Source organism: Protopterus annectens, chromosome 16.part0 (genome assembly GCF_019279795.1).
Source record: "Protopterus annectens isolate FY-2018-M chromosome 16.part0, PAN1.0, whole genome shotgun sequence".
Taxonomy (NCBI): Eukaryota; Metazoa; Chordata; order Ceratodontiformes; family Protopteridae; genus Protopterus; species Protopterus annectens.
Genome location: NC_056750.1, coordinates 458,787,587 through 458,800,855, shown reverse-complemented (window position 1 = coordinate 458,800,855; position 13,269 = coordinate 458,787,587). Strand labels below are relative to the sequence as shown.

Genomic DNA, 13,269 nt, shown 5'->3' with positions numbered 1-13,269 from the left:
ATAAAAAATTTTTGAAATAAGTATTTTAATTTTCCCTCCTTTAATAATTTTAAAAATTTTTCACATTGTGTATCTTTTTAGTAAATATGTAAAATGTACTCAAGTAATCCTAAATCTGCTAAAGTTATACAACAAAACACCAAGTTATATTCAGTAGATGGTCTAACAATCTAACCTGTACAGTATAAAATTATTGCAACAGTCCTATATCTGTTATACAAATGTTAAAAAGCAAGTCTTAGTGGTTCCCAAATCCTGTAGTCACAAATTTCTCCTGTCTCAAACTGATTTATAGATGTACGTTTGCACCATATGGAACTATTGCACAATTGTTCGTATTGAACATTTAACTCTTGTTTTCAAGCCATATTTTCGTTTGTTCAAGGCAGACATTTAATTGGATTAAATATTCAGTTTTCTTAAATACTGCTCCCATCATGCAGTCTCTCATACTTGCATTTCCAAAAACTAGTTGACTCTGGGTAATCAGCAAATACCAAATTAAGTAGTACTGGGCATAATACAGAGGCCTGCACCACTTTTTTTCTTCTTCTCCTCTTCAGTGGGGACTGAAAACCTTGCACTGATTGCTTGCTTCTTATTTTTTAGACTTAACAGTTCACCTGCTTGTAAAACAGTTTCAAAATGTTTGGAAAAACGGGTATACCACAGCACATCCAATTCTTTGGTCCATTAATTTTGTCAAAATACAGGTCTGGCAAGCCAGAGCTGAGAATCCAGTTGTGAACCCAAATTATGTCTGGTCAATATTAAGCTTGTACTTGCTCTTTAGTAACTGTTTTATTAGGCAATGTTCTAAATATTTAGCTATTACCGTCAGGTACTTAGGACAATAACAGGTGTTAATCTGTTTCCACTTTTAGAGACATAAATCACTAATGATTTAATCCAATCTTCAGGGGCAAATCCTATTTTCAGAAACTCAGAGATGGTGGGCATTCTAGTTCTTAAGAGTTATTTTGTTAACTTTCCAGAGATAATGTTCAGCCTCTCAAAAGTTGACTTTTTAGCTTTTCCTAGAAATTCCAGAAATGTTAGTCAAAATAGGGATGCAGATTCCTGGTTTCAAATGTGATAATATATTAATAGATTCTTCTATACTTTTATGTAACAGTTGCATAATTCAGCAATCTCATGAGGAGTTCTAGTAGTAGACTTCAGCTAGAGAAGTTTGCAATAGGAAAATTTCCAAAAATTAGTCCTCTTATTCAGGTTAATAACCAAATACATGAATAGTTAAAATCTCCTAAAATACTAAGTTAATGAGCAATGTTATCAAGTTCAAGAAATGTAGTAGATAAAGTTTCCTGTATGCCATAACTACTGTACACACTCCAAAAAGTGTGCATTAATGATCATTCAACTTGTTAACCCTGTACTCGGTGACCTTCCTTCTAAGCTTTTAAAATACAGAACCACAGACGAATCAGTACAATGGCAGAATATTCTTATGACTGCAGGCCTGAAGGAAGACCTGGACTTCAAGATAACATCCAACTTAGCATCTTGCAAATGCATGCAGATAACATATCACAGCCGCACACATTTCACCCAAGAAAGCATTTTGAACACCTGAGACGTAGCTACTGCCCTAGTTGAATGCACTCTGGATGCAAGCAATATGAATAAACTTAGTGACCTTAAAAATTTGAGGCCCAGTCTGGTAGGAAAAGCTGGTTAACTTTTCCTATTAACAGCCTTGTCTAGACAAATTTAATTATCCATGAACATACATGATATGCAAGAAACACTTACTGCATTCATAAGAGAACACAAGCACATTTACAATCTTTAGTCTCCATGGATACTTTATACATCAAGGATAGGAGACCGGTAAGGATAAACTATCCCTACTTAAGACTAAATAAGGAGAATTGTTACACAATGTAATTTAGTCAAAAATCCTCCAAGCTGAAGTGTCTACCACCAAAATGAGAGCAGAATTAAATGACTCCAATGAAAAATTAGAAAATTGCTTAAATGAACCAATGCAGGATGATCCCTTATCAAAAACCTGTGAGAGATCATTTCATACAACTGCCATGGCCCCTGTAAAAGGATCCAGTCCCTGAGAAGTAGCTCATATAGGAGACCTAGTACTCTTAATTCTGTTTTTCAAGTACTGTGTCTTTTTGAAGATGCAAGACTGTGGATTAACCCAAGGAGGGTATGCACCTTTCTGGAAGCGCATTAGCAGAGTTTTAAGACAGAGAGGAGGTCTGGGTGAAACTTTGAAAGTCCACTGCAAGATCCTTTAAGGACATGGTGTCAGGCAACAGAAAAATGACTGCTGCCACTGAGCCCAAGGTTCTCAGGCATACAGCTGCCAAAGCTTTCTATGAATCATGAAGCTCAGAAATTTCTTTTCAGCCAGGCAGAATTCTCACTTTCTCAAATGGGGGACTTGCCTTGGATGACAATATACCCAGCTTTCCTTCAATAAATGGGTCAGGCTGTGAAGGGGCCATGTGGAATTCCACAGTATTCACTGAAATCTGAAGTGATCAGAACAGCTGCATTAGAAACTCCTATGCAAAGACCTGTGCCTGCAGGGTGGGGGTGGCAATGAGCCAGTCATCTAGACAAAATCATTATGCCCTGCAACCCCATGTTCATTACAATAAAAGGTGTACATTTGGATAATACCCTGGGAATGTAAGATGCTATAAAATAGAAGTTTTGGGTATTAAAAGTGACTTGTCCTTACCAAGAAGCAAGGAAACTTCCTGAATGCCTTTGCAATCTTTATGTGAAGTATAACTTAAGGGTTTCCACCTAAAAAACAGTATGGGCTACACCATGGCTATCCACAATTCATTTGGTACAGACAAGGTGAGACTGCAAAGATAAAAGACTGGCCTGACCTGCTTGGAATTTCTACATACTTGAAAGTCGAGTAATAAAGTACATCCTATCTGATCTGGAGGAAACTTTCTGATGACTCCTTTTTGCAAAAGGTTTAAAACTTACAGTCTGAGTGCACTCTTCAGGCAGAGTGGGATGTCAAGTAATGGGAAACTATGTGGTACAGGTGCTGTGTGAAAAAGAATTGTGTAGTCCCTGGAAATTAAGTATCCTGCTCCACTTGTTTTATCTGATGGCCATCCATGCAAAGAGGTGGAGAGAGGAGTGATCCACAGCTGTCTCCAGAGTGGATAGTCAAGCAGGTTCAGCAATTCCTCATGGTACAGCTAATGCTGATGCCTTTATCTACACCTATCAAGCATATACAAGCTGCTAAGCAGTCTAAAAACTGGTGCTCAGGTAGAGCAAATGGAGGGCCAATGGCAAAGAAACAATGTTCCTATCCACTCTGAAACCAGAGGGAGAAAGGAAAAGCCCTGTCAGTCTGAGCCTAGTCTTGTCACAGCCCATATTAATGATCACTGAAGAACTCCAGAAGGAATTGGAAAGCCCTAAACAACCTAGTGGATGAAGGCGTAGAGATTATAAATCTAGAAAATGCCACCTCTAATAACAGATACACAGCTTTAACAAGAAAGTCTAGGAAGAGGGCACTACCACAAACACACGTAAATGAGACACTAACAATAGTTAACAATCTCCTACCATCCGGAACTTCATAGAAGGAGGAGAGGAGATTAGGAAAAATATGACTCATCTAAAACTGTTCTACCTCTTTTTGTGAAAAATGTTTGGGGGGGGGGGGGTTGGTCATCTGAAGCGACATTTTTCTGCCGATCAAAGTTTTTATCAAAAGCTTCCTATCTGGAAACTTATTTTCAAATAAACTAGCCCAAAGCACATCACCATTTCAGAATATCTCTTTTGTATGAGAAAAGTACAGTTGTGTACACCTACCATAAATGTAGATGTTAGAGTGTTTTCACTGTTGCAGTCATTACATTTGGGTAGATTCCCAAAGCGAAGGTTGGGAGGATGGATTTATACAGCATTAGTACCAGCTATAAGGCCCTGCAAAACAGCAGTGGCAAAGCCAGCTCTGGTTTTAGAGAAGATTAAGTGATAATGCTTGGTTCAAGTATGAACTGAACTCCAGGTAGCAGCTTCTAGAATATCTCTGGTAGGAACACCTCTGAGAAAGGCTGCTAAAGTAGATGCAGCCCTGATGGAATGAGATCTGATCCCCTGGGGGATAGGTTTCCAATGGTGCTTATAACAGAAATGAATACAATGACTTATCCATTTAGAAATGGTTTGCTTTGAAATAGCCTTCCCCTCTGCCCCTGCAGCAAATGCTACCAGCAGTTCAGATTTTCTTCGAGATTTAGTCCTGTCCAGGTAGAATCCAAGTTGTCTGTGTACATCCAATAAATGCAGAATCCGCTCTCCCTTGTTCTGTGGATTGGGAAAGAAAGTTGGCAAATGAATGGACTGATTAAGAGCCACACTGGATACCACATTGGGCATGAATGATGGATTGATCCTGAGTGACACCCTGTCCGCATGAAAGATGATGAAAGGCTCCACTGCCATAAGGGGCTGTAATTGAGATATCCTTCTAGCTGAAGTGATTGCTAAAAGGAAGGCTGTTTTCCAGGAAACAAATTGCAGTTGCAGCTGGCTCGAAAGGAGGTAGAGTGAGTTTCTCCAATACAAAGTTAAGGTCCCAGGCAGGGGTTGGAGTTCTCCTGGGTGGTCTCAAGTTTATGGCCCCTGTGAGATGCTGCTTAAGAAGAGGATGACAGAAGGGGGGTGTCTGTGTTGTAATGAGATGAAATGGCTGAGGCATGGAGTTTTATGGAAGAAAAAGACAGGCCCTTATGAAGCATCTCCATTAAGTATTGCAAAATCTGAGGTAAATTGGGCCCTGCTGTGTTCATCCCTTGAGACTGATTCCAGGCACAGAACCTTTTCCATTTGTCAGCATAAAATTTTCTAGTACTAGGTTTTCTCGCCTCCAAAATTACATCCATCTCAGGTTTGCTGAGGGATGCTAAGGATGAATTTAAGTGATTAGCCAAGCTGCAAGATTCAATGTTTGGAGCTGAGGGTACAGAATTTGGTTCTGCTGAGAAAGTAACGAAGGTGTCTGAGGCAGGTGCCACGGAGAAATGTGCGACACGCTGCGGAGTGGGTACCAGTGTTGTTGAGGCCAGTCTGGAGCAATCAAAATCATTTTTGGTTTGTCTTGTTTGACTTTTAATAGAACTTTGGAGAGCAAAGGCAGAGGGGGAAAGGCATACACAGTTTTTTTTCCAGCTGAAGGACAGAGCACTTTTTTGTGAGGAGTTCTTGTGCAAAATTTGTCCAACTAGTAGTTCTGGGGTGAGGCAAAAAGATCTATGTATGGGCTTCCCCATTTGCATGTCAACATGTTGAAAATCCGTGGTTCCAGTTTCCATTCATGAGGGTCCATGAGATTTCTGCTTAGTCTGCCAGAACATTCTTCTTTCCTGGCAGGAATTGAGCTTGTAGTTGTACTTGATAGCTCAAGGCAGTGTTCCACAATGCCATGGCTAGTCTGCAGAGGGGGTAGGAATGTGTACCCCCCCTGCTTGTTTATGTACCACATAACCGTGGTGTTGTCCGTCTTTAACAGTAATTGTCCTAGATAAAGTAGTCCTTGAAGGCTTAGTGCATTCTGTACAGCTAGCATTTTTTTTATTGATATGAAGGTGCATTTGCTTTGGGCACAATTGCCCTGAATGCACTTCCTTGCCAGATGAGCCCCCATGCATAGTCTAATGCATCTGTAGTTAGGGTTTTGGCGGCAGGGAGTGGTGTGAATGGCAGTCCCTTGTTTTGGTGGCAGGCCTCTGCCCACCATAGGAACTCTAGGCGCAGGCAAGGTATGACAGGAATCAGTGCTTCCAGGCTGTGACATCGTTGACTCCATAAACTTTTTAAGTACCACTGAAGTTCCCTCATATGCAGTCTTGTATATGGAATTAGAAGAATGCACGAGGCCATGAACCCCAAGGCTTGCAGTATTTGCCTTGCAGATAGAAGGGTTTTTGTGGCCGCCTGTTTGAAGTGTCAGCAAATTAATTTGCTTTTCTGGCGTAAGGAAAGCCATCTGGGCAGTTGTATTCAAGCTTGCACCCAGGAATGTAATTTTTTGAGAGGGTACCAGTTGAGATTTCTTTTCGTTTATGGTGTACCCTAGACAGGTTAGAAGTCTTTTTACAAACGCCAGATGTTTTAGAAGAATGGCCTGGTTTTCCGCCTGAATTAGACAATCGTCCAGGTATGGATATATTTGAATATTTCTTTGCCTGCAAAATGCAATTACTGGAGCCAGGGACTTTGTGAATACCCTGGGCGCAGTAGACAAGCCAAAGGGCAGTGCAGAGAACTGATAATGCGTGCAGCCTGCTTTGAAGTGTAGGAATCTTCTGCAAGATTCCCTGACTGGGAGGCATCCTTGCCTAGCATAGGAAGTAACTGGTTAAGAGTCAGCATCTTGAATTTTGTAATGTCCAGAAAGATGTTTAGAGAAGACCAGTCCAGAATTGGATGTCATGATTCGTCTTTTCTGGGTACCAGGAAAAGTCTGGAATAGAAACCTTGTCCCTTTTCCTCTTTTGGTACTAGCTGAATAGCCCCCCATGTTTAGGAGCGAAAGTACTTGTTTCTGAGCCTCTGCCCACTGATTTGGGGGCAGGTATGGCCACCCGTTTGGAGTTGGCAGCGTGTGGAAATGAAATCTGTATCCCTGGGACACTATTTAAAACCCATTTGTCCTGGGTTATAATTTGCCAGTTTCTTGAATGAAGAGCCAGTTTTCCCCCCAAAGGGGCGGCTAATGTGCTTGGTATTTTCAAAGGGAAGTCATTGAGACTGTTTACCATAGGGTGGAGCCTTGTTGTTTCCAGATTTAGAAGTGGAAGCACCCCCATTGCTTAGTTCTGAAACTCCCTTGGGACTGAAGCCTGGTGGTTTTAGAATGTCTGGATTTGGCCATAGTGGCTCTGGAAGGAGCTGGAAAGGACCAGTTCTTAGTAGACCAATGCCTACTAAATCTAGGAGGTTGCACTTGTAAGAAATGTTATACAGTTTTCATAGATTTAGCTTTATCTTCCATCTTTTTTAGAACAACTTCTGCCTTATTGCCAAATAAGCGGTCCTGCTGTAAAGGAGCATCCAAAAGTTTTGCTTTAACATGATCAGGCAGAGACTGCTCCTTAAGCCAAGCATGCCTTCTAAGCACAGACCCAGTAACAGCAGCCATACAAGAGGCCTCTTCAAGGAATCAAAACCACATTGCAAAGTACGTTTGCAAACTTGTTCCGCTGAATGCAATAAATTCTGCAAATCTTTATTCTCCACACAGTCAGAAAGCATCATCATTTTCTGTTTAAGCAGTCCCATGATATGCTGCTGATATTTTAGCATATGGAATTAACAGTTTAAAGCCCTGATTGCTAAGGTTGCAGAAGTATAAACCTTTTTACCCCACCTATCCAGCGCCCTGGACTCTCTATCAGAAGGGATAGGAGTTTTAGCAGTAGAAGCCTTAATGCCCTTGGGCCCCTGAGAAATGGTTTCAGGGTCCGCAACAGGATTTTTGAAAAGGAATTTGTGGGACTCAGGAACCCTGTAGTACCAGTCTGGTTTGCTATGGGCTGGAGGCAAGGAATCCGGGGCCATACTGGATTCCGAAAACACATCAAAAATATCTGGTACATGAGGTATAGCCAAAGGACTATGCTGACGAAGGAGGAAATCCCTAAGCCCCTTTTTGGATTCAGAGAAATCCTGATGTTGCCAGTGGAAATGCTCCCTTAAGGTATGTAAAGTTTCCCCAAAGGAGAAATCCTCAGGTGGAGAAGCAGAGGGAATGGACTCCTCTGCATCAGAGTCCTCATAAGTAGGTATGGACAAATACAGACCATCATTAGAGTCCGAAGAAACAGTCCTGTTCAGAAAAATCATAGTCAAATTCAATCCTAGGCCTCTTGGAGGGGGGGGGGTGACTACCCCTGATTACAGTAATTAAATCTTCCGCCATTTTGATCATTTGTTTTTTTAGGCATAGGGGCCTCAACATGTGGCCTGGGCATCAGTTTTTTAGATACAGATCGAGATTATGCCTTAGCACTGAAGATGGAGTCTGTTTAATATGCAAGTCTGTAGGCCTGAATACACCCTCAGAAGCTGGTGCCTGCTCAGCGGCTCCAGACCCATCCAAGGTAGAGACATCCACGGGTTCCATATGTGAAGCATCTCACGGCATACCTGACTACGAATGGGTCTTAGTAGAGGCCTGCGAATCAGAAGTAGCGGGTATCAGAGACTGCAAAAGCATCTCACCAAGTACCGGCGAACTGGCGACTGGCTTAGAAGCGTAGTCAGCAGTTTTGGACCTGAACGGCCTGTCTGTCTTTCTGTGTGCTTTTTCGGTATTCCAGTAGTCGGATGGCTAATCAACGTCATTTCTGGATAATTAAACAGAGAACCAAAATATTTTGAAGCAAAAATGTACCGACAGATAGTGCGCTGATTAAATAAAGCACAAAACTGGCAGCAAGGTACATCGTGGTCAGGGCCTAGGCAAGGAATACAGTACAAATTAAAATCCTTATGAGGTATTTGCTTCCCACAAGTAATACAATTAACTTTTACTGACATCAGTAAGGAGCAAGAAAGTTTACCCAACGGGGTACTTAGCTTTGAGTTGAAGACTTCAGTTTTGAAACTCAAACTAAAATTTCATGAGTCAGCCGACCAACAATTGCGAACTGATTCTGCTTTGTGCACCGTGCGGCAAGAAAGACTGATGTCGGCTGCACGTTTTATACCCCTGACAATCTGACGTCATATAGAAGAAGGGACAGCAACCGACGAATGACCCAAGACCTTTGTTAATCAGGCCGACTGAGGGCAACCTGCCAGCAGATACCCAAATATAATGACTGCAACAGTGAAACACAATGAACATCTAAATACAATCTGGAACAAAGTGGGATACAAGTCTCGCTCAAAATCCAACCAACAGCAAAGCTTACACCAGTTCCTTGCCACAACTTGAGACAGTCCAACCAGGAAACTGAAATAAAAGTTTAATAAGTCCAAAATTTACTGTTACAGTGACCATCCACCAAAGATCTGTACTATGTTTCTTACGACTTTTCATTCTGCACAACAAAGCGCACTCTATGTCCCCCAAAAATTATATGGTTGTAAAAAGCCCTGAAAATTATAACAAAATTAAGCAGCACACAGTCCCATTAAGCAAAATCTGGGTAGAATGAATTAAATTAGAGTTATATAGGTACATTTGTCAATAAAATATAAAAAACATGCCGCTATCCTGTTCCACCAGGTGGTCACTATCCATAAATGCATTCACAACTCGGTCATCTTATGGAAAGCTTTCATGATTAGTTATTACAACAAAGAAAATACTGCTTGCATTACATGAAGCCTTAACTGGTTTATTAAATTACGTATGCTGATATTTCTACAAACTCCATTCTGACAGAATCATGAGTGCCACGGTGTGGTAGACATGCAGTTTTAATTAGCTACCCACATACACTTTCTTGATGGTACACAGAGATGGAGTTCCAAGAGACAACAGTCATGTTGCCCTTTCAAGTTTTATGACCAGAAAAAAATACATTATTCATCTAATGTACAGCAGTTACTCGTATCACAGTATGGCCAACACACCTTGTAGACTAATCGAAATTGAAGTCCCCAAACATTTTAGAACTTTCAGAATATACTGCTAATATTCAATTAGAAATGCACCCCACTCAGTTACAGAATTATGCGCAGGTAACAGAGAAAAAATATTCATACTTCAAAAAATGTGCATTATAGTCAAGTGCAACTTGTTCAAAATTTTCCTGTTTTATTTGACACTGTCCACTACACAAATTTGCTGATTACTACTGGCAACAGTTCTTTGGCTTAAAGAAATAATCTGGCATACAATATTAGGCTTGTCTTTCACTGAATGCAAAATCTCTTGAAGGCAGTGAAGGCAAAGATGTGCAGGTAACTGCCAACGCTATTAGACCTCAAGGTCAGCCATGGCCCGCTGCAGAGGATCAACACTCCAGAAGTCATAATCCCAGCCAAAGAACCACCCAGTGAAAGTTGGTGGTTCAAATCCTTGTTTCACTATCACAACTGGAGTCCTCTTATCTCTGTTGGCAGGATCAGTTTCAAGATATTTTTTTGCTAAAAGGGGAAAAAAAAAAAATTAAGTACAATTCCAGTCAATTGGTTCTGTTCTACATTTCCATCAATGGAAAAATAAATAAAAATTATAGCAATGCACATTTTGATGTATTAGAAGACCTTTGCAAGCAAATACAGTTTTAAAAGCATAATTCTTTGCACAAAGAACACTAACTTAAAGCTCATGTTAAATGTGAATCTTCGCATGGATTTTATGATAGTACATGTCGAATGTGTTTTTTGCCTGTACCACAGCATTTAATGCAACCAATATTTACCAAGAATTCTCATTCACAACAGAGCACATCACACAACAAAAAACCGCTTAAGAATCTTTTTAAACTAAAGTACGGTTAATTTAAAAAATATATATATATATTTCTATTGGCAGGATGCAACAGCGCACAGCAAACACATGGATGCAGGCAAGGCATGCAGACAGAACAGTCTCACCAGTATACATGTACATGTAGAACAAAAGGAACTAGACATGTTTATCGTTAAGCCATAAACAATGACTCACCCAGCTTTCCTATATACATTATATACATAAACAGGGGGGTGCTATTTGTTTTGCCAACAACTGCATTCATTATGTGCTAGTTTTGTGAGGAATTTTATCAGTGAAGTTGGTCAAATTATTTTAAAGTCGAAATTCTGAAGTCGACTGTTGCATAACTCAGTTTTTCACTTTTTCGTGGCTGAGGGACTCTGAAATTAATGTTCTGGGTATGTAGCAGCAGTGCACTCCATATAAAAGGAATTTTTAGGTTTGTTGAGGACTAAGTATTAACCAATTGCTTACATTGGCAATTAGGACAATGGACCTAAAATAAAGAAACTAAGAGTTAATAACCTCTGGGCAAAGAGATGAAGCCAGGAACAGTCTAAAAGGAAGCAACCAGGCAAGTTGAATGACATCTGTGAAAGAAAAGAGTCCACAAGGATATCCCTGAAGCCAAAACAGATGAGGAATAGTGGGGGTCTACTTTAAGACTGAGAAATATTTTGCCACGGTAGTAGAAATACCTGGTGGAATGGACAATAAAGACTTACAATTCTGTTTAATTATCCTCATCATGTTTACAAGATAAACATTTTCATATAATTCTGATTAAAAGTACAGTTGTGTACACTTACCATAAATGTAGATGCTAGAGTGCATTCACTGTTGCAGTCATCACATTTGGGTTACCCTGCCAGGGGTAGCCCTCAGTCGGCCCGAATACCAGAGGCTTAGTATTACTGCGTTGGTTGCTGTCACTCTAGGACTGATGTCAGGTTGTCAGTGGTATAAAAACAAGCAGCAGACGCCATTACATCAGTTTTTCTTGCCCTGTCAGGAGCCCCAATAGGGAGCTAGGTTATGGTGGAGGAACACCACCAGTAGAAAGTAAACACCAAAATTTCCTTGTAAAGAGAGAGAGACAAGGGGGATGGAGGGAGGGAAACCAGGACTGCAACAGTGAATACATTCGAACATCTACATTTATGGTAAATGTACACAACTGTACTATGTTCTTCATGTTCCACTGTTGCAGTCATCACATTTGTGTTGATTTCCAAAGCTGAAGAAAAGAGTGGAGGCAGTCAGGAAGGCTGGGGGCTGGCTAGGATGCCCTGCAAGGCTGCGGTGGCAAAGCCTGCCCTGGATTTGGAGAAGACAGGCAGGCGGTAATGCTTGGTGAAGATATGAACAGATGTCCATGTTGCAGCTTCCAGGATGTCCCTGGTGGGGACCCCTCTGAGAAAAGCTGCAGAGGTGGAGGTTGCCCTGGTGGAATGTCTCCTGACCCCTTTTGGGGGTGGTTTCCAATGTTTGCAGCAGAAATGGATGCAATGTGCTATCCATTTGGAGATGGTTTGGATATGGCCTTTCCCTCTGCTCCTGCAGCGAAGCTGACTAGCAATTGATAATTTTTTTCTAAAAGATTTAGTCCTGTCCAGGTAGAATCTGAGCTGTCTGTGCACAGCTAGTGTGCAGAATCCTTTCCCCCTTGTTTTGTGGGTTAGGCAAAAAGGTGGGCAAATGAATGGATTGGTTGAGACGCACACTGGTCACCACTTTAGGCATGAAGGATGGGTTAGTCCTGAGGGAGACCCTGTCAACATGAAGGGCTCCACAGCCATAAGTTCTTGTAGTGCTGATATTCCAAGCTGAAGTGATGGCCAGATGCAAGGCTGTCTTCCAAGAGAAACATTTTAACTTTGCTGAAGCTGCAGGATCAAAAGGGGGCAGGGTGAGCTTTTCTAACACAAAGTTAAGCTCCCAGGCTGGGGTAGGAACTCTTCTGGGTGGCTTCAAGTTGTTAGCCCCTCTTAAGAACTGTTTGACAAGAGGGTGAGAGAATAGCGGTGGCTCTGTTCTGAAATGAGCAGAGATGGCGGAGGCATGAATTTTAACAGAAGAGAAGGATAGACCCCTGTGTAGTAGGTCTGCCAGAAAATCCAGGATGAGAGGTAGGGAGGGCTGTGCCGTTCCAGCTCCCTTAACCTGGATCCAGATAAAAAACCTTTTCCATTTGTCAACATAGGATTTTCTAGTGCTGGGGCATCTGGCCTCATGTACGACATCTAGAACATGTTTGCTTAGGCTGGCAGCTTGAGGAGAGGTCAGGGAATAAAGCCAGGCTGCTAGGTTAAGGGTCTGCAATTGGGGATGCAAGAATTCTCCATTCCTCTGGGTCAGGAGTGTTGGGATCTGAGGTAGGTGCCATAGTGGCAGGGGTGACTGTCTGTGCAGCAGTGCTGGCGTGGCAAGTCTGGGGCAATCAGGGTTGAGCTCGGTTTTTCCTCCCTTATTTTGAGCAGTACCCTTGAAATGAGTGGTAGAGGGGGAAATGCATAAACAGAGAGGTTTACCCCTGGAAGGATAGATCATCCACTTTCCAGGCCTTGGTGTGAGGTTCCCTGGTGCAGAATTTGCTAAGCTGATTGGAGTGGGAGGCAAAGAGGTCTACCTTCAGGGTGCCCTACTTCTGGGTTACAAGGGCAAAGGTTCTGAGGTCTAGTTGCCACTCATGTGGGTCTAAGCAGGTTGCTGCTCAAGTTGTCTGCCAGAGAGTTTAGAGAGCCTCGCAGGAATTGTGCTAACAGGTCTAGCTGTATGGCTGAAGCTGTGTGCCAAAGGGA

The 13,269-nt window shown here is 41.7% G+C and overlaps 1 protein-coding gene across 1 annotated transcript in view; it reads right to left on the bottom strand.

Moving 5' to 3' along the window:
• Positions 1–9,362: 9,362 nt before the first annotated feature.
• Positions 9,363–13,269, bottom strand: part of GSN (gelsolin) — a gene marked incomplete in the record, with an annotated part of 970,219 nt that continues 966,312 nt past the window's right edge. Inside the window, 1 exon segment of the mRNA XM_044058005.1 lies at positions 9,363–10,137. Within this exon segment, the coding sequence (XP_043913940.1) occupies positions 9,968–10,137 (170 nt within the window).